Source organism: Sapajus apella, unplaced genomic scaffold (genome assembly GCF_009761245.1).
Source record: "Sapajus apella isolate SASKATOON/1434 unplaced genomic scaffold, GSC_monkey_1.0 scaffold62, whole genome shotgun sequence".
Taxonomy (NCBI): Eukaryota; Metazoa; Chordata; class Mammalia; order Primates; family Cebidae; genus Sapajus; species Sapajus apella.
In genome coordinates, this window is record NW_022437002.1 from 7,839,642 (window position 1) to 7,863,783 (window position 24,142).

The window sequence follows — 24,142 nt, forward strand, 5'->3', positions numbered from 1 at the left end:
AATATTTTTTTTTTTTTGAGATGGAGTTTCACTCTTGTTGTCCAGGCTGGAGTGCAATGGTGAGATCTAGGCTCTGTGCAACCTCTGCATCATGGATTCAGGCTATTCTCCTGCCTCAGCCTCTTGAGTAGATGGGATTATAGGCATGTACCACCATGCCCAGATAATTTTGTATTTTTTTAGTAGAGGGGGTTTTTTCCATGTTGGTCAGTGTGGTCTTGAATTCCTGACCTTAGATGATCCACCCACCTCGGCCTCCCAAAGTGCTGGGATTACAGCTGGGTGTGGACCCAGCTGCTAATTTTTGTATTTTTAATAGAGATGGGATCCCACTGTGTTGCCCAGGCTGGGAGAAGACATCTCTTGCTTTGTGTTTTGTGTAGATTTCTCTCCCTCCCTTTGTAGGTAGCTGTCACTTCTCCCAGCTGTCGGGGTATCTGTGGCATGCTCCAGCGGCATACTCCTTCCCATTTCCCAAATCTCATTTTCCTAATCACCCAACACTTTTTTTTTGAGACGGATTCTCGCTCTGTCACCCAGGCTGGAGAGATGTGATCTTGGCTCGCTGCAACCTCAGTCTCTTGGGTTCAAGTGATTCTCCTGCCTCAGCCTCCTGAGTAGCTGGGACTACAGACGCGTGCCACCACACTGGGCTAAATTTTTGTATTTTTAGTAGAGATGGGGTTTCACTGTATTAGCCAGGATGATCTTGATCTCCTGACCTCGTGATCCAACTGCCTCGGCCTCCCAAAGTGCTGGGATTATAGGCATGAGCCACCGCACCCAGCTCCACCCAACATTTCTAATCTACTAAAAGTGGTGCCTAAGTGAGACAGACAGTATATGTGAAAGTGCTTTAAAAATTACTGTGTATTTGTGTCTTGTTCTTGTAATCAAGATCATTAAACTTATGTCTGACATAAACATAAATATTGGCTTTTCTAAATAAAGAGTTAAATATATAGTATATACTTTACTACAATTTACATTATTTTGGTTACTCAGCCTCCACCCATACACCGTTTTTTGCTTATGTTCTAGGCTGACTTTGTTTTAGATTCATGATTCTTAATTTTCAAACGTTAGTGCATATCAAAATCTAGGGCTTTGTCTAGATAGTTGAAATTGTCAGATGACTTCTGGATAAATAAAGTATGTTATTTCAGTCTGAGTTGAACAAATTCTTCAGTACGACCTCATGTACCCACTACATGAATCTCTTAACAGTTGTAAAGTGGTATTTCATGTATTATTTATATTATACCATTGACTTCTTTCTCAGAAAAAAAAAAGTTACCAAAACCTTATGAAGTCACTGTTGAGAATTGTAGCATTTGTTCAAGAACTGTGCCCTTTTCATTGTGTAATTATTTCACATAACCCTATCAGAATAATTAGACTTATAGATAATCTCTGCTGAAAGATTATAGTACACATATTGAAATAATCACATAGATGACCCTTACTGCACAATTACTTTGTAAGACTGTGACGTTTAAGAAAGCAAAATTAATGGGCTAGGCACAGTGGCTTATGCCTCTAATCCCAGCATTTTGGGAGGCCGAAGCAGGCAGATCACTAGACATCAGGAGTTTGAGACCAGCCTGGCCAACATGGTAAAACCCTGCCTCTACTAAGATACAAAAATTAGCCAGGCATGGTGGCAGGCACATTGGCAGACACCTGTAATCCCAGCTACTCAGGAGGCTGAAGCAGAAGAACCACTTGAACCTGGCAGGCAGAGGTTGCAGTGAGCCAAGAGATTGTACTCCAGCATGGGTAACAGAGTAAGACTCCCATCTCAAAAAAAAAAAGAGAGAAAACAAGATTAAGACCTGGCATGGTGGCTGATGACTATAATCCCAACACTTTGGGAGGCTGAGGAAGGAGGATTTCTTGAGTCTAGGAGTTCAAGACCAGCCTGGGCAATGTGGTGAAACCCCTCTACGAAAAACACAAAAAATTAGCCGAGCATTTGTCCTAGCTAGTTGGGAGGCTGAGGTGGAAGAATTGCTTGAGTCCAGGTGTTAGAGGTTGCAGTAAGCCAAAATCATGCTACTGCACTCCAGCCTAGCTGACAGAGCAAGACTTTGTCTCAAAAAAAAAAAAAAAGAAAGCAAGATTAAAGTTATTATTGTGCTAAGTATTTGAGATAATTTGCCCACTGGAAAAGCCAAATAGAGTCTCTTAATTATGCCAACTATTCTGGCACAGTCTCAACTTCATGTATTTGGTCTTGTTATCTCCAGATCCACATGTATTTCCTCTAGTTTTAGGATCTGAAAATTAAGGAATCTAAAAATGTGGTCCCAATAACTATGCTACACTCATCTTACAAAAAGTTATCTTAAGGGAACAAAACACCTACATGGATTATGCCAAGTCCTTATGTTAATTTGAAGGCAGCATGAGGTTGTATTTGTACCTGTAGGTGTTACCTGACCTCAAGTGAGTCTATGTGTATTCTGGTTCTGCAGTATCTTTTTGTTTAAAGTTATTTTTTTAAAATTCTTTTTAAATTTTAATTAAATTTTTTTCATCCTAGCTTTAACAAACATGGAAAATTTCAATAGAATTGTCGTTCTAGTTAGATACTAAACTTACTTAAGTGAAAATGCTCAAATAAATATTAACTTTTGTTTTTTGGCCATGATACCAGCACTTTGGGAGGCCAAGGCCAGTGGATCACCTGAGGTCAGGAGTTCAAGATCAGGCTGGCCAACATGGTGAAACCCTGTATCTACTAAAAATACAAAAATTAGCTGGGTGTGGTGGCTCACACCTGTAATCCTAGCTACTCGGGAGGCTGAGGCAAGAGAATCGCTTGAACCCGGGAGGCGGAGATTACAGTGAATCAAGATGATGCCACTGCACTCCAGCCTGGGCAACAGAGCCAGTATCCGTTTCAAAAAAAAAAAAAAAAAAAAAAAGATTGACCTTTGTTTTCTAAGTGACTGATGAAGGTAGGAATTGTTAGTAGGCTTTGTTTATTGTTTAGAAAAGAAAGAACTTGGCTGGGCACAGTGGCTCATGCCTGTAGTCCCAGCACTTTGGCAGGCCGAGGTGGGAGGATCACTTGAGGTCAGGAGTTTAAGACCAGCCTGGCCAACATGGTGAAACCCCATCTCTACTAAAACTACAAAAATTAGCTGGACATGGTGGCAGGCACCTATAATTACAGCTACTCGGGAGGCTGAGGCAGGAGAATCGCTTGACACTGGAAGGCGGAGGTTACAGTGAGCTGAGATCGTGCCACTGCACACACTCCAGCCTGGGCAACAGAGTGAGACACTGTCTCAAAAAAAAAAAAAAAAAAAGAACGTGAAGAAATATATATTCTAAAAAAGACATTCTCTCCTATAGTTTTCCTTTACAGCTAGAAAACGGTCAAGCTATGGAATGTACAGTAGCTCAATATTTTAAGCAAAAGTATAGTCTGCAGCTGAAATACCCCCATCTTCCCTGTCTCCAAGTGGGACAAGAACAAAAGCATACATACCTGCCACTCGAGGTAAGCTAAATTAAATTTTCTTTTGCCAATTTGCTGATCTCTTGAATGCGTACATATTTTTAAGTAGAGTTCTAAACTAGCAGTGAAATTTAGTGTTAATTTCTAAAATATTTTTAGCAGATGATTTCACCATATAACCAAATTTTTATTTTTCTGGAAATGGAGGATGCGATATATGGTTTAGCAAAGGCTTAAGATGTAGAACCCTTTACACAAACTCACTTCTCTTTGCCTCTTGGCAGGTCTGTAACATAGTGGCAGGACAGCGATGTATAAAGAAGCTCACAGACAATCAGACTTCCACAATGATCAAAGCTACAGCAAGATCTGCTCCTGACAGACAGGAAGAGATCAGTAGACTGGTCAGTAAGGCATGGTCTTCAAGATGAGCTAGCTTTGAGATGACAAAAAAACAAAAGAATAGAAAACTCCTCCTGGGACACAGTTACTCTTTGGTTTTTATATATGCAGGCTTTCCTGTTCTTTAGGTGAAGAGCAACAGTATGGTGGGTGGACCTGATCCATACCTTAAAGAATTTGGTATTGTTGTCCACAATGAAATGACAGAGCTCACAGGCAGGGTACTTCCAGCACCAATGCTGCAATACGGAGGCCGGGTAAGCTTTTTATTTTATTCAGCAAGCTTCTCCCACCACCAATCAAAAAGAGAATAATCCAGGGTTTTTCTACTGCACCACTACTGAATTTACCCGTAATTTTGTTCACTATTGCCTTTTGTGTTCTGGCTCATACCTAATGGAATTTTGTTTATTCACCCGTCAACCGTAAAATGGCCTTAGATTGTAATGTCTTTTCTCTTTCTTTTGTTTTTTCTTCTTCTTCTTCTTCTTTTTTTTTTTTTTTCAAAGAATAAAACAGTAGCCACACCCAACCAGGGTGTCTGGGACATGCGAGGAAAGCAGTTTTATGCTGGCATTGAAATTAAAGTTTGGGCAGTTGCTTGTTTTGCACCTCAGAAACAATGTAGGGAAGATTTACTAAAGTGAGTATCTTCATATTTTCAGCTTAGTAGTATCCCTTCCAGATATGAAAATACTGTCTTTATGTGAATGTGCTGTGTACACTGGCACTAAATCCCTGACTCCCATAGTGACACCATCTGGCTATATGAAAAAGACCTTGTATTATAGTAATTTGCAAACTTGGGAATTACATTAAGAATCTGACTCAGCTTCCTTACATGTAAAGCAGAAATTGGAGAGCAAGAAGGCTGAGGCAATGTTGGTCAGCAAATTCTTGAGTTCTTAGTTAAGCTCCCTTTGCTATTAATTGTATCTTTTCAGCTAAGATAAAAACTAGCTTACTTTCAATCATGATAATTTACTAATGAGCTTGTTGTATTGCAAAGTCACTGACTAAGAGTAGGTTCATAGCTTACAGATGCAGCTATCTATATAAAAGATGTTAGTGAGAAGAGTTAAAAAAAATTAAGGGAACTAGAGTGAAAAAAGGAATTCTATAAAATATTGGCAAATACACCAAAGGAATATTCCGAAAGCTTTATACATAGATTGAAGTAACTTCTTAAATCTAGTTTTTAAAACTTCCAAGTGAATTTTGCTTTTATTGAGTGATGATTTCTTTTGACATTTTTATTAAACCAAATCAATTCTAAGTTTGAATGTAGTCCTAAATACACTGATTCTGTAACAGCATGTTTCTGTGTTCTCAGTTGAGCACAAGCTTACCCAGCTATTTCTGTACCAGGCTTACCAAAAAGCATGTTACCTGAAATTTTGACCCTGCTTTTCTTCAGTCTAGAATTATTGATTTGAATGTTTAAAAGATCTTTGAACAGCAATGCCATTCTAGTCCAGCTGGGCATAATTATTTAAAAATTTCAATTGATAATCTGATAGCTTAATAATACAGATTCTTCTCTGTTTAATTGCAAGTTAAATTGCAAGTTTAATTGCAATTGCCAGTTTATTTTTTGACAACCAGTTAAAGATTTTTATTTGTTTATTTGTTACTAAATTTGGCTAAGAATTTACAAAACTGAAAGAAGTATTTCAGAGGAAAATTAATGCAAGGAACGTACTCCGAAATGAAAAAACTGTGCTACTGGTTCTATTTTAACAGGAGTTTCACTGACCAGCTGCGTAAAATCTCTAAGGATGCAGGAATGCCCATCCAGGGTCAGCCATGTTTTTGCAAGTATGCACAAGGTGCAGACAGCGTGGAGCCCATGTTTAAACACCTGAAAATGACGTATGTGGGCCTACAGCTAATCGTGGTTATCCTGCCTGGAAAGACACCAGTATATGGTATGGACCCTTTTCATGCTGAATGAGGGATGATTTCAAGCAGTAGATTTAACAGTCAGGATAAGCTAGGTTATGCTGCAGTCACAAACAACCACAAATTCTCAGTGGTTCACAACAACAAAGATTTGTTTCTTGCTTCTGTTATGCATCCATTGAGGTAGACTGCTGCCTCTGCTCTGTGTCATCATGTCATCTCCACTTGGGGACCCAGCTTGGTAGAGCAGCTGCTATTTGGAATGTTGCTGGCCCCACATTCTTTTTTCTTTCTGCAACTCCTCGGCCACAACCAGCCATATGGCCTTACTCAACTTGCGTGGGAGCAGTGGGGATGGGGGCTGAGAATGCAGTGTGATATTACCACAGTCCTGGAAGCTGAGAGAACTGGAAATATTTGGTGAACAGCACTTAGGAGTATGAGAGTGGGGAAGCTGCCGCTTGGAGAAGAGAATTTGCTTAGTTTGTATCTATTATAAGAAGAATGATGCAAAGTTTTGGCTAGTATTTAAGTAAAGAATGAAGAAACTATTATTGTTGTTGAAACAGGATCTCAGCTGTCACCCAGGCTGGAGTGCAGTGTCATGATCCCTGCTCACCTGAGCCTCAAAATCCTGGGCTCAAGCGATTCTCCCATCTCAGGCTCCTGAGTAGCTGGGACTACAGGCGCCCACCACCACGCCCAGCTACTTTTTGTGTTTTTTGTAGAGATGGGGTTTTGCCATGTTGCCGAGGCTGGTCTTGAACTCCTAGGCTCAAGTGATCCATCCACCTTGGCTTCCCAAAGTGTTGGGATTACAGGCATGGGCCAGCATGCCCAGCCAGTTTTAAACTTTTTTTCTTTTTTTTTTTTTGGAAGCAGGGTTCTGCTCTGTCATCCAGGCTGGAGTGCAGTGGTGTGATCTCGGCTCACTGTAGCCTCTGCCTCTTGGGTTCAAGTGATTCTCCTGCCTCAGCCCCCCCAAGTAGCTGGGACTATAGGCACGTGCCACCACACCCAGCTAATTTTTTGTATTTTTAGTAGTGACAGAGTTTCACCATGTTGGCCAGGCTAGTCTTGAACTCCTGACCTCAAGTGATCCACCTGCCTCGGCTTCCCGAAGTGCTGGGATTACAGGCATGAGCCACCATGCTTGGCCCCAGTTTTAAACTTTATAAAATGTCTTTAACCTTCTCTCTACAGTTAATCTCTCATTCTTAAAGAAAAAAATAATAAAGCAATAAATAAATAAATAAAATTCAAAGGGCTGGTGTGTGTACTGAGAGGGAGGAACTGGGAAGATAGATTCTTTTGCCAAATCAGTCATGTGGGAAGAGGAGCATCAAGGAGCTGAGCAAGTCGTGGCAGGCAGCACAAAGATTAAAGGAAGCAGGCTGCAAGGCCTGCAGGAGGGAAAAAAGGAGAGAAGGGAGGGCCTATCCAAACACGGGAAAAATTGCCCTGGGGGCTTAGCAGATGAAAGGGAAGACACATAACAAGCATCTAGCACAGTATACAGTATATAGTAGTTTAGAAAGTTCATATGTGGGGTTTTTTTTTCCCCCTTTACTCTTAGTAATTAGGAGACATTTACACATGTCAAAATTAATTATTTTTGTAGCGGAGGTGAAACGTGTTGGAGATACCCTTCTAGGTATGGCCACACAGTGTGTCCAGGTAAAAAATGTCGTGAAGACCTCACCTCAAACCCTTTCCAATCTTTGCCTGAAGATAAATGCAAAACTTGGAGGAATTAACAATGTGCTTGTACCTCATCAAAGGTAAGATTCTGAATGCCTTCCCCACTTTTGTTTCAGATCTAACTTACATAATTTATGGGAAAGCACACAAATATTATATTTGCATCTAGATTACTTTTTCTCTTGTATATGTATGTGTATGTGTGCATATATATATATATATATATATATGTGTGTGTGTGTGTGTATGTATGTATATCGGCACCCATATACCCACCAACCAGATAGAGATATAGAACATTTCCAGCACCCCATCAGACTTCCTTATAGCCCCTCCAAATAGATAGCCCCCAAAGGGGACCACCATTCTTATGTCTGTCACCTTTCTAGATCAGTTTTGCCCATTTTTGAGCTTCACATAAATGGAATCATACAGTCTGTACTATTTTGTGTTGGTCTTCTTTTGCTCAGCATTAAGTCTATGAGATTCATTTGTGTTGTTGCACTTAGGAGTAGTTTATTCTTCTTCATTGTTTTGTATGATTTCATTACATGAATAAACCACACAATTTTAATATATTCTACTATTGATGGATATTCTCATACATTCATTAAACAATTCTATATTTTTGGTGAACTGAAGCACTGTTTCTCTTGTATGGTATTCCAGGAGTGTGATTTCTGAGAATAGAGTTATAGAGAATACATATATTTAGTGTTAATAGATACAGTCAAATAGTTTTCCAAAGTGGTTGTACCAATTTACACTTCCACTGAGAGTTCTAGTTGCTCTATATTCTTACCAACAGTTGGTAGTATCAGTCCTTTTAATTTTAGCCATTTTGGTTGGGGATAATTGTATCTCATTATGGTTTTAATTTGCATTCCCTTTATTAGTAATGATGTTAAGCACATTTTCATATGCTCATTGGCCATTTGGAAATCTTCATTTTTTGTTTTGTTTTGTTTTGAGATGGAGTCTGTCTCTGTCACTCAGGCTGGAGTGTAATGGCACTATCTAGGCTCACTGCAGCCTCTGCCCACCAGGTTCAATCAATCCTCTCACCTCAGCCACTTGAGTAGCTAGGATTACAGGTGCACACCACCATGCCTCACTAATTTTTTTGTATTTTTAGTAGAGACAGGGTTTCACCATGTTGGCCAGGCTGGACTCAAACTCCTGACCTCAAGTGATTCACCTGCTTCGGCCTCCCAAAGTGTTGGGATTACAGGTGTGAACCACCACACCTGGCCTTTTTTGTTTTTTGGGACAGGGTCTCTGTCTTCCAGGCTGGAGTGCAGTGGTGTGGTCATGGCTCACTGAAGACAAGACTCGAACTCATGGCCTTCAACCGATCCTCCCACCTCAACCTCCCAAGTAGCTGGGACCACAGGCTCATACCACAATGCTCAGCTAATGTTTTTATTTTTTGTAGAGACAGAGTTTTGCACTGTTGCCCAGGCTGGTCTCAAACTCTCGAGCTCAAACGATTCTCCTGCCTCAGCCTCCCAAAATGCTGGGATTACAGGCATGAGCCACCATGCATAGCCTGAACATCTTCTTTCATAATGGATCTGTTCATTCCTTTGCTCATGTTTTTATATTGAGTTGTGAATCTTTTTCATTAATTTGTAGTCGTTTTTTGTGATTTCTGGTCCTTCACAAGATATAGATATCCGGTAGGCAAACAGGATAGCCGGATTATCTTCTCCTAGTCTGTGTTTTGCCCTTTCACTCTCCTAAATTCTGCCTTGTTGTTGTTGTTTGTTTGTTTGTTTTAGACAAGGCCTCCTTCTATCACCCAGGCTGGAGTGCAGTGGGGCAATCACGACTTGCTGCAGCCTCAATCTCCCCAGCTCAAGCAATTCTCCCACTTTAGCCTCCTGAGTAGTTGGGACTACAGCAATGTGCCACCGTGCCTTCCCAATTTTTTAATTTTTTATTATTTATTTATTTATTTTCTGAGACAGTGTTGCTCTGTCACCCAGGCTAGAGTGCAGTGGTGTGATCTTGGCTCACTGTAACCTCCACCTCCCAAGTTCAACCTCCACCTTCTGCCTCAGCCTCCCAAGTAGCTAGAATTACAGGCAAATACCACCATACCCGGCTAATTTTTGTATTTTTAGTAGAGACAGGGTTTTACCATGTTGGCCAGGCTGATGGTCTTAAACTCCTGATCTCAAGTGATCTTCCCACCTTGGCCTCCCAAAGTGCTGGGATTATAGAAATGAGGTCTCGCTGTATTGTTCAGGCTGGTCTTGAACTCCTGGGCTTAAATGTTCCTCCCACCTTGGCCTCTCAAAGTGTTGGAATTATAGGTGTGAGCCACTGTGCCTGGTCAACAGTGGAGCCACTGTGCCTGGTCAACAGTGGCTTTTGATGAACAGAAAATGTTAAAAAGACTGAGTTGAATCAATCTTTTTATGTCCTTTTAGGAAATCCTGTCTGCCCCTCCCTTCATAGGTTTTTTTGTTTAAATTTGAATTTGTCAGATTGTCTCTAGAGTAACAAACACCAAAGCAAGTCAGGGATATGATAGACAAAATGCTGGCTGGGAATTGAGAGATTTGAATATTGTTTCTCATGTGAATTTCTAATATCTCTGGCCCTCAGTTCCTTATCTATCAAGATATCTTCCTCGTTAACTCAAAAGTGTTGTTTTTCTGTGCAATCCTATGTGTGAAAATGATTTGAAGAGTTAAATTTAGGGCCGTGGTATTAGTCATTGCTGTACTTGAAGATGAAATTGAGTGCCTTGGTCTTATACAATCATGTCACAATTCTCTTCTAAAAAAAATCTTAGCATATTTTATCAACTAGATCAGTTGATTTATTAATTTTTTTTGAGACAGGATCTCACTTTGTCACCCAGGCTGGAGTGCAGTGGCATAATCTCAGCACACTGCAACCTCTACCTCCCAGGCTCAAGCAATCCTCCCACCTCAGCCTCCCAACTAGCTGGGACCACAGGCATGTACCACCATACCCAGCTTATTTTTTGTATTTTTGGTACAGACGAGGTTTCTCCTTGTTACCCATGCTGGTCTCAAACTCCTGAGCTCAAGCGATCTACTCACTTCAGCCTCCCAACACAGTTCTCATTTTTGTCCTTGAATGAAACTTCTAGGTAAATAAATCCCTCCTTAAACATTAGTGATGAGCTATATGGGCCATAGGGAAAGTTAACCTAAAGTCTGTCATCATTTAATTTTACCCCAAACATTTGAGACAATATAGCATTGTGGCTTAGAGCACATACTTTGGTGTTAGACCTCTTGGGTTTGGATTCCAGCTTTCCCACTCCTAGCTGTGTGAACTTAGGAACATTCTTTATCCTCGTATGTCTTATTTTTTTATCAGGAAAAATTGAGATAATAAATAATGGTACAACCCTCATAAAACTGTAAGGACTAAATGAGTTAACACATGTGAAGTGCTTAGCATAGTGGCTGGTACATTGTATATGTAAGTTGTTATTGTGTTATGTATATGTATATTGCCTATATATGGCTACTGTTATTAAATTCTCTGTGCCAGGCTTATGTTCTGTGATGATACAGAGAGATAAATGGGACACAACCTCTTCTCCCATGGAACCTCATCTTTAGTACCTATTATATGAGAGTCAAATATGGGATGCCTCGTAAATTACACTTGAAGAATTAACACTCGAAGTCCCAAATCCTACCTTTAAGAATTTATCCCAGCTACCTGGGAGCCTGAAGCAAGAGAATTATCTGAGTCCGGGAGATTGAGGCTGCAGTGAGCTGAGATCATGCCACTGAACTCCAGCCTGGGTGACGGAGTGAGACCCTGTCTCAAAAAAAAAAAAAAGATATTGTTTTTGTTTGTTTATTTTTGAGATGGAGTCTTACTCTGTCACCCAGGCTGGAATGCAGTGGCGTGATCCTGGCTCACTGCCACCTCCACCTCCCAGGTTCAAGTGATTCTCCTGTCTCAGTCTCCCAAGTAGCTGGGATTACAGGTGCATGCCACTATGCCTGGCTTTTTTTTTTTTTTTTTTTTTTTTGAGACAGATTCTCACTCTGTCACCCAGGCTGGAGTGCAGTGGCGTGATTCCGGCTCACTGCAGCCTCAACCTCCTGAGTTCAAGTGATTCTCCTGCCTCTACCTTCCGAGTAGCTGGGATTATAGGCACACACTACCACGCCTGGCTAATTTTTATATTTTTTAGTAAAGATGGGGTTTTGCCATGTTTGCCAGGCTGGTCTGAAACTCCTGACCACAAGTGATCTGCCCACATTAGCCTCCCAAAGTGCTGAGATTACAGGCGTGAGCCACCATGCTTGGCTTTAATTTTTGTGTTTTTAGTAGAGATGGGTTTCACCATGTTGGCCAGACTGGTCTCCAAGTCCTGACCTCAGGTGATCCTCCCACCTCGGACTTTCAAAGTGCTGGGATTACAGGTATGAGCCACCGGGCCCAGCCTCTTGTCTTTTTTTAAAGACAAGGTCTCACTCTGTTGCCCAGGCTGGAGTACAGTGGCATGACACAGTACAGTGGAGTACAGTACATAGCTTACTGCAGCCTCAAAATCCTGGGCTTAAATGATTTTTCTACCTCAGCCTCCCAAGTAACTGAGACCACAGGCAGGCACCACCACGCTGGGCTTTCTGATTTTTTGTAGAGACCTGGGTCTTGATATGTTGCCCAAGCTGGACCTGAACTCCTAGGCTCAAGCAGTCCTTCCTCCTTGGCCTTCCAAAGTGCTGAGATTATAGGTGTGAGCCACAGTGCCCAGCCTAGGTTCTGTTTTTTAAATCTTTTCTTTTTACTGTTATAGAAGAGCCATGTTCACTTCTTCAGTCAGTTCAGATTCATTGCACTGGGTGACATCGATATTCAGTGGTCCGTAGTGTTCTCTCCCAACGGGCTAAAGTCTTGTTGTCTCTTATAAGGTTATATCTGATTATATCTGGTGATATAATCTCACTAAACTTGAACATTTTCACTTATATGTCTGACTGGCAACGTCTCCTTAAATCTGAGCAGGCCCTCGGTGTTCCAGCAGCCTGTCATCTTCCTGGGAGCGGATGTCACACACCCACCAGCAGGGGATGGGAAGAAGCCCTCCATTGCTGCTGTGGTTGGCAGCATGGATGGCCACCCTAGCCGGTACTGTGCCACCGTTCGGGTGCAGACTTCCCGGCAGGAGATCTCCCAAGAGCTCCTCTACAGTCAAGAGGTCATCCAGGACTTGACTAACATGGTTCGGGAGCTGCTGATTCAGTTCTACAAATCCACACGCTTCAAACCCACTCGGATCATCTATTACCGTGGAGGGGTATCCGAGGGACAAATGAAGCAGGTACTCTTGTTATCCCTGTTGCCCTTCAGGGCCTCTAGGAGTCCGAGGGAGATTCCTCTCATCTGCCATTCTGGGTAGATCTGAGAGATACTAAGCAAATTCTCAATTGAACATAATTCCATTTCTGTCTTCTAGGTCGCGTGGCCAGAACTAATAGCAATTCGAAAGGCATGTATTAGCTTGGAAGAAGATTACCGGCCAGGAATAACATATATTGTGGTGCAAAAAAGACATCACACAAGACTCTTCTGTGCAGATAAAACAGAAAGGGTAAGAAAATATAGTATATGCTTCGTTATCTGAGGCTCTGGCAAGTGATGGATACATACACTTATATATACAATTTTTATACAATTTTTTTCTTAAAAGCAGAAATACCTGATAACTTAATAAATATAATACTTGCAGTTGAGTTTAGATGACCAATTCTGAATGACACGAGTTTTGAGACTGAATATTTTATTTCTCTTGTGTAACAGAAATGCTGATTTCTAGTTGTTTTGTGTTAGGGGGAGGAAGTCAGAAACATGTCAGGTACATTGCGATGATATATGCAACCTTCTGAGGGGTTTTGTTATTTGCTACTTTTTGCTGCACAGTTCTAGGGCATAAAGAAGAATTTCTTCCAAATAATTTTATATTAGCATAGGAGAACAGCCCGCACCCCCGGACCGTGGACTGGTAACAGTCTGTGGCCTCTTAGGAATCAGGCTTGCACAGCGGAAGGTGAGCAGTGGGTGAGGGAGCGTTACCACCTGAGCTCTGCCTCCTGTCAGATCAGCGGCGGTAGAACAGTTTCATCCCAAAATCATCTCCCCTCTCCTTCCCCACCCCCATCCATGGAAAATTGTCTTCCATGAAACCTGCCCCTGCTGCCAAAAAGGTTGAGGACTAATGGCATAAGAGATCCTTAGGGCACAAACTATGCATATTTATAGTGTCACATTTAAACCACAGTCAAATTACTCAAATTCTCTAAGCCATAATATTCTCATCTGTAAAATGTGATTAAGAACAATATCTGGGCCAGGCATGGTGGTTCATGCTTGTAATCCCAGCACTTTGGGAGGCCGAAGCGGGTGGATCACTTGAGGTCAGGTGTTTGAGACCAGCCTGACCAACATGGTGAAACCCCGTCTCTACTAAAAATACAAAAATTAGCTGTGCATGGTGGCGTGCGCCTATAATCCCACCTGCTCAGGCGGCTGAGGCAGGAGAATTGCTTGAAACTGGGGGGCGGAGGTTGCAGTGAGCCAATACTATGCCACTGTACTCCAGCCTGGTGACAGAGTGAGACTCTATCTTAAAAACAAAAACAACAATATCTGGCCAGGCACTGTGGCTCATGCCTGTAATCCCAACACTTTGGGAGGCCGAGGTGGGCAGATCACTTGAGGTCAGGAGTTTGAGGCCAGCCTTGCCAACGTGGTGAACCTCATCTTACTAAAAATACAAAAATTAGCCAGGCATGGTGGTGCGCACCTATAGTCCCAGCTGCTCAGGAGGCTGAGACAGGAGAATCGCTTGCATCCGGGAAGTAGAGTTTGCAGTGAGCCGAGATTGTGCCACTGCATTCCAGCCTGGTGACACAGCAAGACTCTGCCTTTAAAAAAATTAAAAAAAAAAATAAAATAAAATCCAAAACACCTCTGATCCCCAGGCATTTCAGATAAAGAATGCCCGAACTATATTATTAATAGATAACTTTGCTTTTTGATATTTTGTAATGACTTGACTTTATCTTGTCCAGGCCCTCTCTGATCCACCCGTAGGAGGACCAGATCTTTCTGTTGCCTGATGATGTAATCTTGTTTGCCGCTCCCATTATTTTCTAGTACACTCTTAGTTTTTTTGTCTCTAATCCGAGGATGAACTGTTTCTTGTTTTTTTTTGAGACAAAGTTTTGCTCATCACCCAGGCTTCAGTGCCATGGGTGAAGTAGCTGGGATTATTCCTGAGTAGTTGGGATTGCAGATGCCCACCACCACATCCAGCTAATTTTGTATTTTTAGTAGAAACAGGGTTTCACCATGTTGGCCAGGTGGGTCTCGAACTCTTGACCTCAGGTGATCCACCTGCCTCGGCCTCCCAAAGTGCTGGGATTACAGGTGTGAGCCACCATGCCCGGCCTGAACTGTTTCTTTTTGTCTACTGAGTCAAGGTTATGATCTCATTGGTCTCCAGATCCAATTAGCTTAGATTAAAAGGGCTGTCTTAAAAGGGCTGTCTTAAGTTAAAAGGGCTGTCTTTAAATTGCTGAAACCATGAGTTAATAGTGTTCTTACCAGACTTTACCTCTCTGTAACATACACATATAAGAAATCTATACCTGTACCCCTGAAATACGTAAAAATTTTAAAAAATCTAAATAAAAAGTAGACCAGCACATGTCAAATAAAAATAAATAAATAAAAGATAGACTGTACCAAAAAAAAAAAAAAAAAAAAGTACTTCTTAGTCTTTGCTAATACAATTTATTTGAACTGTTGACTGAGCTCTGGGCACCAAACTTCCAGCCACTTTCTCCTTAATTGTTGTCACCTCTCCACCTGCCTGTCAACTTGTTATCCATGTAGATTTAGGATCTTCTTCTTTAGGATTGTTTTCCTAAGCGATCTATTAAGCTATTATTAAGCTACCTCATAGTTTTGTTCTTTAAACCTTTCAAAATTGACAGTCCCAGTTCTTGGTCTACTTTGTATGCTGACACTTACTAATATCTTCAATTCTCTAAGCATGCCTCTTGCCAATCCACTTGCCCATTTATTTTGCCTCTACACTTAGGCTGGTAGAAATTGCTGGGGGAAAAGTAGTGGTTTTTATTTTTTATTTTTTTGAGACAGGGTCTTACTCTGTCACCTAGGCTGGAGTGTAGTGTCATGATCACAGCTCATGGCAGCCTAGATCCCCCAGGCTCAGGTGATCCTCCCACCTCAACCTTCCCAGTAGCTGGGACTATAGGCACCCACCATCATTCCCAGCTAATTTGTTTGTATTTTTTGTAGAGACGGGATTTCACCATGTTGTCCAGGCTGATCTTGAACTCTTGGGCTCAATTGATTGGCTCCCCTCAGTCTCTCAAAGTGCTAGGATTGCCGGTGTGAGCCACCACAACTGGCCAAAAGTATCTGTTTAATAAAGAACCATAGTATAAATGTATGATAGCAGATCTCAGCCAGGCCTTGGATGCTGCCATATTTTCATTTATCCTGTTACCCATAGCATCTGTTCCACACTTTTATACTCTTCTCAAGTCCCCTACCCTATTCATGACGACTTTATTGCCAACAAAGTCCTATCATTTATTTTCCTCTGAAAACCAGATTTAGAAGACAAGAATTTTCTCAGCTGCCTCTCCTCTACTTTCAAACTCAGTTACATCTTGTATTTTCTTATCTCCTTCCTCATATCTCTCCAACCTTCTTTCCTCCCCTTCTGTGCTTGCTTTATTTTCTTTTTGAGACAGAGTCTCACTCTGTCACCCCGAGGCTGTAGTGCAGTGGTGCCATCTTGGCTCACTGAAACCTCCGACTCCCGGATTCAAGAGATTCTCCTGCTTCAGCCTCCCGAGTAGCTGGATCTACCGGCTCATGCCACCACACCTGGCTAATTTTCATATTTTTTGAGAAGAGGTGGGGTTTCACCATATTGGCCAGGCTGGCCTTGAACTCCTGACCTCGTGATCTGCCCACCTCGGCTTCCCAAAGTGCTGGGATTACAGATGTGAGCCACTGTGCCCAGCCCCCTCCCACACTTTTAATCCTAATCCCTCATGACTTCTCTAGAGCCTCACTTGATTAATTACCCATTATTTTTCAAAATTTCACTCTCACATTCTGGTGCCTCTTTCTCACCCTATAAAGGTGGCTTAGGCTAGGTGTGGTGGTCAGGAGTTCAAGACCAGCCTGGCCAATATGGTGAAACACTGTCGCTACTAAAAATACAAAAATTAGCCGGGCATGGTAGTGCATGCCTATAGTCCCAGCTACTTGGGAGACTGAGGCAGAACAGTCACTTGAACCTGAAAGGCGGAGGTTTCAGTTAGCTGAGATTGTGCCATTGTACTCCAGCCTGCTCAACAGAGCGAGACTCTGTCTCGAAAAAAAAAAGTGGCTTAAATCTCCCTGAGTTACCCTCACCCTGCTTCTCCCTCAGTATCACTGCTACCTTGTCTTTTCTTCCTTTCATGACTAAACTTTTAGAAAAACAATCATTTAACTTTCTATCTGTACCTTCACATTATACTTTAATTTTCTGTAGCCTGACTTCAATTTCAGTGACTCCATTGAAGTTGTTCTCTCAATGACTTGCTCATTTCAAATCTAGAGATACTTTGTCATATTCCCACACTGACTCCTTTGTAGCACTCAAGACAATGATTGCCTTATTTGACCTTAGCAAAATGACTTTTCAGCCTTATTACCCATCTCTGTAATCAGACTTTTTTTTGTTTGTTTTTTCGTTGAGACAAAGTTTTACTCTGTCATGATCTCGGCTCACTTCAACCTCTGCCTCCCAGGTTCAAATGATTCTCCTACCTCAGTTTACCAAGTCGTTGGGATTACAGTTGTGTGCCACCACGCCCAGCTAATTTTTGTATTTGTAGTAGAGATGGGTTTCACTGTGTTAGCCAAACTGGTCTCGGACTCCTGACCCCAATTGATTCACCTACCTTGGCCTCCCAAAGTGCTGGGATTACAGGCATGAAGCCACCACGCCTGGCCTGTAATCAGACTTTTTTGATTCCTCTTTCTCCTTCTGCCCATTAAACACTGATATTTCCCGGCATTTCATACTTCTCCCTCTTCTCTTCTTAATTTCACTTCTCTCTTTAGTGTCATCCATTTTTCTGGGCTAATTTCTTTGCTTGTAGATTTCTAAATCTGTGTTTCTAGTCCCAATCACTCTGTTCAGCTCCTGGTCTGTACTTGCAGTTATCTACCACACATATTTGCATAGATTCTCTACGCACTGTGTCAGTCAAGATAGGCCAGGCTGTGCTAACAACAACAACAAAAACCCAAATCTTAGTGGCTTACAAAGACTTGTTTCTTACTCACATTACACATTCATTGTGGCTCTGCTGCAGCTGTGACCCTGCTGTCCTCCCTTTGGAACCTAGGCTGACAAAGAAGCATCTAGCTGGAACCTTGCCAGTCATACTGGCAGAGGGGAGAAAAGATACAGGACAAGCCATGTGCTGGCCCAGAAGTAACACATTTCCTGCCGCATTTTATCAGCCAAAGGAAGTCACTCCTGAGATAATGGGGTGTGGATGTATAATCCTCCCCCAGGGAGGGGCATGGGAATATTTGGCGCCAGTAATACGCTCTACCACAGGCATTTCAAGCAAAACATGTCTAAACCTTCTATTTGTTGTTTTATCCCCATCCAAAGCCTATTCCTCCCCCAATTTTCCTTTTATTCTATTACTTGGCATCACTGTATATTAAGTCAACCAAGCTAGACACTTCAGAGTTGTCTTTAAATTCTTTTCCCCTTTTCCAGTCCCTTCATACACATTTATAACATAGTCTCTGTGTTCTGCCCTGAAATCTCTCTGGTCTCAGTTCTTCCTCTTGTGTGTTCTGCTGCTAGGCAGAATTGTTTTGTATTGCAGGAGACTCCAGGAAGTCTCCTTGTCTCCATTCTTCCTTCGCAAGAGCATCCTCTACCCTGCTGCGAAAACACAGATCTTATTGTGCTACTCTGCTGCTTGGAAATCTTCAGGTATTCCCCATTGCTTACCAGATGCTTTCCTGTGGTGTTTAGTGTTTTCCCAAAGTGGCCAAAACAACATTTGCATTTTATCTTCCATCATGACCTTATACATCTTCCATTTCCCATATCCACTCTACATTCTTATCTCTAGAATGAGTACATCCCTTCCATCCACTGTTTTCATTATTTTTTAAGGTATAATATAGATACAGTAAAATGCACCCTAATTTTTTAGTATCTAGTTTTAGTTGAGTGCATACTTAAGCTTTTTGTTGTTATTTTTCATATTTTTGAGATAGTCTTGTCCTGTCACTTAGGCTGGAGTACAATGATGTATATTATCATGGCTCACTGCAGCCTCGGCCTCCTGGGCTCAAGCAATTCTCCCATCTCAGCCTCCTGAGTAGCTGGGACTACAGGCCAGTGCCACCATACTTGGCTACTTAAAATATATATATATATATATATATATACACACACACATTTTTAGGGACAGGGTCTAACTTTGTTTCCCAGATTGGTCTTGAGCTCCTGGACTCGAGCGATCCTCCTGCCTTGGCTTCCCAAAGTGTTGGGAAATCAGGCATGAGCCACTGTGCCTGGCCTGTGATCTGACTTTTTTGATTCCTCTTTCTCCTTCTGCCCATTAAACACTGATATTTGTTTAGTGTTTCATGGGCAGAGCCACCATACCTGGCCCTAGTTTTGACAAATGCATACAGTTCTCTAACCATCACGATAAAAATACACAGTCATCCCTCAGAATCCATGGGGGATTGGTTCCAGGATCTCCTGCAGATACCAAAATCCACATATACTCAAGTCCTTGATATAAAATGGTATAGTAAACTAGGTGTGGTGTTGCATACCTGTAGTCCCAGCTGCTTAGGAAGCTGAGACAGTAGGATCACTTGAGCCCAGGAGTTTGAGACAAACCTGGGCAACACAGCAAGACTACATCTTTAAAAAAAAAAAAAAAAAAAAGTGGTGTAGTAATTGCATATAACTTGTGCACATCTTCCCATATATTTTAAAACTAGGGTGTCCAGCCGGGCGCGGTGGCTCAAGCCTGTAATCCCAGCACTTTGGGAGGCCGAGGCGGGTGGATCACGAGGTCAAGAGATCGAGACCATCCTGGTCAACATGGTGAAACCCCGTCTCTACTAAACATACAAAACATTAGCTGGACATGGTGGCGCATGCCTGTAATCCCAGCTACTCAGGAGGTTGAGGCAGGAGAATTGCCTGAACCCGGGAGGCGGAGGTTGCGGTGAGCCGAGATCGTGCCATTGCACTCCAGCCTGGGTAACAAGAGTGAAACTCCGTCTCAAAACAAAACAAAACAAAACAAAAAAAACAAAAAAAAACTAGTGTGTCCAACCTTTTGTCTTCCTTGGACCACATTGGAAATAGAATTGTCCTTGGCCACACATAAAATACACTAGCCGTAACTGATGGGCTTTAAAAAAAAATCACAAACAAATCTCATAATGTTTTAAGAAAATTTACAATTTTCTTTTTTTCTTTTTTTTGAGACCAAGTTTCACTCTGTCACCCAGGCTGGAGTGCAATGGCTTGATCTCAGCCCACTGCAACTTCTGCCTCCCAGGTTCAAGTGATTCTCCTGCCTCAGCCTCCCAAGTAGCTGGGATTACAGACACCCACCACCATGCCTGCCATTTGGATTTTTAGTAGAGATGGGGTTTCAGCATGTTGGCCAGGCTGATCTTGAATGCCTGGCCTCAAGTAATCCGCCCATCTTGGCCTCCCAAAGTGCTGGGATTACTGGCATGAAAGCCACTGCACCAGGCCCAAGTTTATGAATTTGTATTGAGCCACATTTAAAGCTGTCCTGGGGCTGGGCGTGGTGGCTCACGCCTGTAATCCCAGCACTTTGGGAGTCCCAGGTAGGTGAATCATAAGGTCAGGAGATGGAGACTACCTGGCCAACATGGTGAAACCCCATCCCTACTAAAAATATGAAAATTAGCTGGGCATGGTGGCCTGCGCCTGTAGTCCCAGCTACTCAGGAGGCTGAGGCAGGAGAATTATTTGAACCCGGGAGGTGGAGGTTGCAGTGAGCTGAGATTGTGCATTGCAGTCCAGCCTGGATGACAGAGCGAGAACCCGTCTCAAAATAAAAATAAAAATAAAAATAAAGCCATCCTGGTCCGCATGCAGCCCATGGGCTGCGGGTTGGAAAAGCTTGCTTTAAAACATCTCTAGATTACTTATAATACCTAATACCTAATGTAAAGGCTTAAATAGTTTTTCTACTGTATTTTAATATTCTTATAAGTTTTTACTGTTGAATTGTTATTTTAAATATTTTTCTAGGTTGCTTTAGTACCGAATGCAATGTAAATGCTATGTTCTACTGTTTTAAATTTTTTTCATATTAAAATTAAATTTTTAAACATGTTAACAATTTTTTTGTATATGTGTCAGGTCTTTAAAATGTATATTTATATTTTTTGATTGACACATAATAATTTGTACATATATATGGGTTTCATAGTGAGTTTTCATACATATAATGTATAGTGATCAAATCAGGGTAATTAGTATATCCAAACCTTTTTAAAGACTATCCACAGTTGGTTGAATTCCTGGACGCAGAACCTATGGATACCAAGGGCTGACTATATAATAATTCTATCATACTAAAAAATCCTCATGTATCCTTTTGTAGTTATCTTTCTTTCACTCCCAGCCCCTGGCAACCACTGATATGTGTTTTGTTCTGACAGTTTTGCCTTTTCCCACATCATATAAATAGAATCATCGCCTTTGAGTCTGGCCTTATTTGCTTAGCATAATGCATTTGAGATTCATCTAAGTTGTGTATATATTAGGAATTTGTCCTTTTTTATTGCTGAGTAGTATTTCATAATATGGATGAGCCACAGTTTGCTTATCTATTTCTGAGTTTAGGGGTATTTGGAGTGTTTCCTGTTTTTTACTCAGCTTCCCTTTTCAGCTCCTACTTCTTAGAAGGCATAGCTCACCTACTCATCAGCTTTTCCCAATGCCTCCCATCTTCCCTTGTCACATTGTGTTACAGTTTATTGTATGTAATTTTCACGAAGGCATGAAGGCAAGTTTATTAGTTATCTTGATGCCACTGGCTGTCATCCCAACATCTGCTGCAGAGCCTAGCAGTCATGTGGGTACTCAAGCAATAACTGCTGAATTGAAAGGCCTGGATTTTCTTTTTTCCAAGGCACCACCTCTTCAGGCTGTCATATGTAGAAACAGAGAAGTTTTTTGTTTTTTGGTTTTTTTAAAGGATAAAATAAATTTAGAAAGTGCTATATACTCCATATCCCTCTTAAAGATTATACATGACAAAATAAAGGTTCTGAAAAGTCATACATTAGAAAAAACCTTTTTAACTTTAGTTTGGCCCCATGTTTCTCCGATTTGTCTCACCATAAAATACCTACACACATCCTGCAAAACTAATTTTCCCAAAGAACACACTTTGGGAAACAAATGCAATTTAACAATAGTTAAAATGGAGCCAAGTAAACTCCCATCAAATTTGTGCCTATATGCTAAATAAACATGTTCATACTGAACCCTGCTATACAGCAGAAGAGGGTGACCAAATAGCAAGATGGAATTCCTTCCCTTGTAATGCATTTCTGAAGTTCCCCTCGTGCCTTCCTAGAAATTTGATTTTCAAATTTTGTCTGTAGAGTTTTTCTTGGAGTTTTAAAAGGGTAAGAGAGTGTCACCTAATTTTATAAATGATTAGATTGAGGTTTAAATATATTAAGCTTTGTTCATGGTATGTAGTTGCAAGTCTGGGCCTAGATCTGAAACTGTTTTTTAGTTCTCATTTAAGTGCTTTCTTCCTAATAACCATTTGCCAGTGACTTTTTTTTTTTTTTTTTAAATAAAGTATTGGCCGGGCACAGTGCCTCACGCTTGTAATCCCAGCTACTTGGGAGGCCGAGGCTACTTGGGATCACTAGGTCAGGAGTTTGAGGCCAGCCTGGCCAACAGAGTGAAACCCCATGTCTACTAAAAATACAAAAAAATTAGCTGGGCGTGGTGGTGGCCTCCTGTAATCCCAGCTATTTGGGAAGTTAGGTGGGAGGTGGAAGTTGCATTGAGACAAGATCGCACCACTACACTCCAGTCCCAGTGACAATGTGAGACTCTGTCTCAAAAAAAAAAAAAAAAAAGTATTCGTTATTGCCATTTGTGGTCACTCACACCTGTAGTCCTAGCACTTTGGGAGGCCAAGGTGGGAGAAGTGCTTGAGCCCAGGAGTTTGAGACCAGCCTGGGCAACAAAATGAGACCCTGTCTCTCCAAAGAAAACATTAGCCAAACATGATGGCATGTGCCTATAACCCCAACTACCGAGGAGGCTGAGGTGGAAGGATCCCTTGAGGCCAGGAGTCCAAAGTTGCAGTAAGCTATGATCCTGCCAGTGCCCTCCAGCCTGAGTCAAAGAATGAGACCTTGTCTCAAAAAAAAAAAAAAAAAAAAAAAAAGGAAGAAAAGAAAAAAGTATTAGTTTTGTTGAACCTGGTAAATCAGTTTAAAGATTCCTTAGACTTACTTTTACTGAAAGTTGTGAATTTTTTTTATTCCAAGTAAGGAATAAAACTTCTCAGAGAGTGTATCTATCTTAAATGTTAAATGTTTTTTTTTTTTCCCTTTGTGAACATACCGCTGTGTCATCTGTAAATACATGATAATGTTGTAGCCCAAAGCCACGGGTAAGTTTTTTTTTTGTCTGAATCCCCTGAAGAAATCCTGGAGCATATTTGTGAAAATACTTCAGGTTAAAATGGTTGGGCGGAAAGTTACAGAAGATTCAACATTTGAATGAAAGTGATTTTCAACACTTCATTTAAGAGATATTTACCAACTTGCTCCCAATTAACACACAAAAGAAAAAAATGGCCTGAGCACAGTTTGGCACTTTGATGACTAATTACTTTTTTGTTTTTTGTAGGTAGGGAAAAGTGGGAATGTACCAGCAGGCACTACAGTGGATAGTACCATCACACATCCATCTGAGTTTGACTTTTACCTCTGTAGTCATGCAGGAATTCAGGTAATTTGGAGGCTGGTTCAGATCTTTGACTTGATATGGAGATGTTTGCAAATTCAGCAACTAGCTTGAGCAGACTTATTATTTAACACTGTGCCCAACTTTGTTAATGCTTGTATCCTAGAATTGTTATCTTTTGGTCTAGGTATCTGCTTGTAGGTGTGCTAGGCAGAAGTATTTCTGAGTTTAAGGAATAGGCTTCAATTATTTTCTCCTCTTGTGTCATGTCAGAAATATGTTAATCAGGCCAGGTGCGGTGGCTCATGCCTGTAATCTGAGCACTTTGGGAGGCTGAAGTGGACAGATCACCTGAGGTCACAAGTTTGAGACCAGCCTGAGCAATGTGGTGAAACCTGTCTCTACTAAAAAATACAAAAATTAGCTGGGCATGGTGGCATGCACCTCTAGTCCCAGCTACTTGGGAGGCTGAGGCAGGAGAATTGCAAACCCCATAGGCAGAGGTTTCAATGAGCTAAGATTGTGCCACTGCACTCCAGCCTCAGTGACAGAACAACAGTCCATCTCAAAAAAAATTAATCATAAAA

At 41.5% G+C, this 24,142-nt stretch overlaps 1 protein-coding gene across 2 annotated transcripts in view; it reads left to right on the forward strand.

Moving 5' to 3' along the window:
- The window catches only part of AGO4 (argonaute RISC component 4), a 46,651-nt gene that overhangs the window by 15,956 nt on the left and 6,553 nt on the right, over positions 1–24,142 (forward strand). For both annotated transcript variants that reach the window (XM_032246921.1, XM_032246922.1), the window contains exons 8-16: positions 3,364–3,511; positions 3,754–3,873; positions 4,000–4,128; positions 4,381–4,514; positions 5,615–5,799; positions 7,395–7,554; positions 12,488–12,803; positions 12,939–13,073; positions 23,499–23,600. In XM_032246921.1, coding sequence (XP_032102812.1) covers positions 3,364–3,511; positions 3,754–3,873; positions 4,000–4,128; positions 4,381–4,514; positions 5,615–5,799; positions 7,395–7,554; positions 12,488–12,803; positions 12,939–13,073; positions 23,499–23,600 — 1,429 coding nt within the window. The remainder of the gene's footprint in view (positions 1–3,363; positions 3,512–3,753; positions 3,874–3,999; positions 4,129–4,380; positions 4,515–5,614; positions 5,800–7,394; positions 7,555–12,487; positions 12,804–12,938; positions 13,074–23,498; positions 23,601–24,142) is intronic.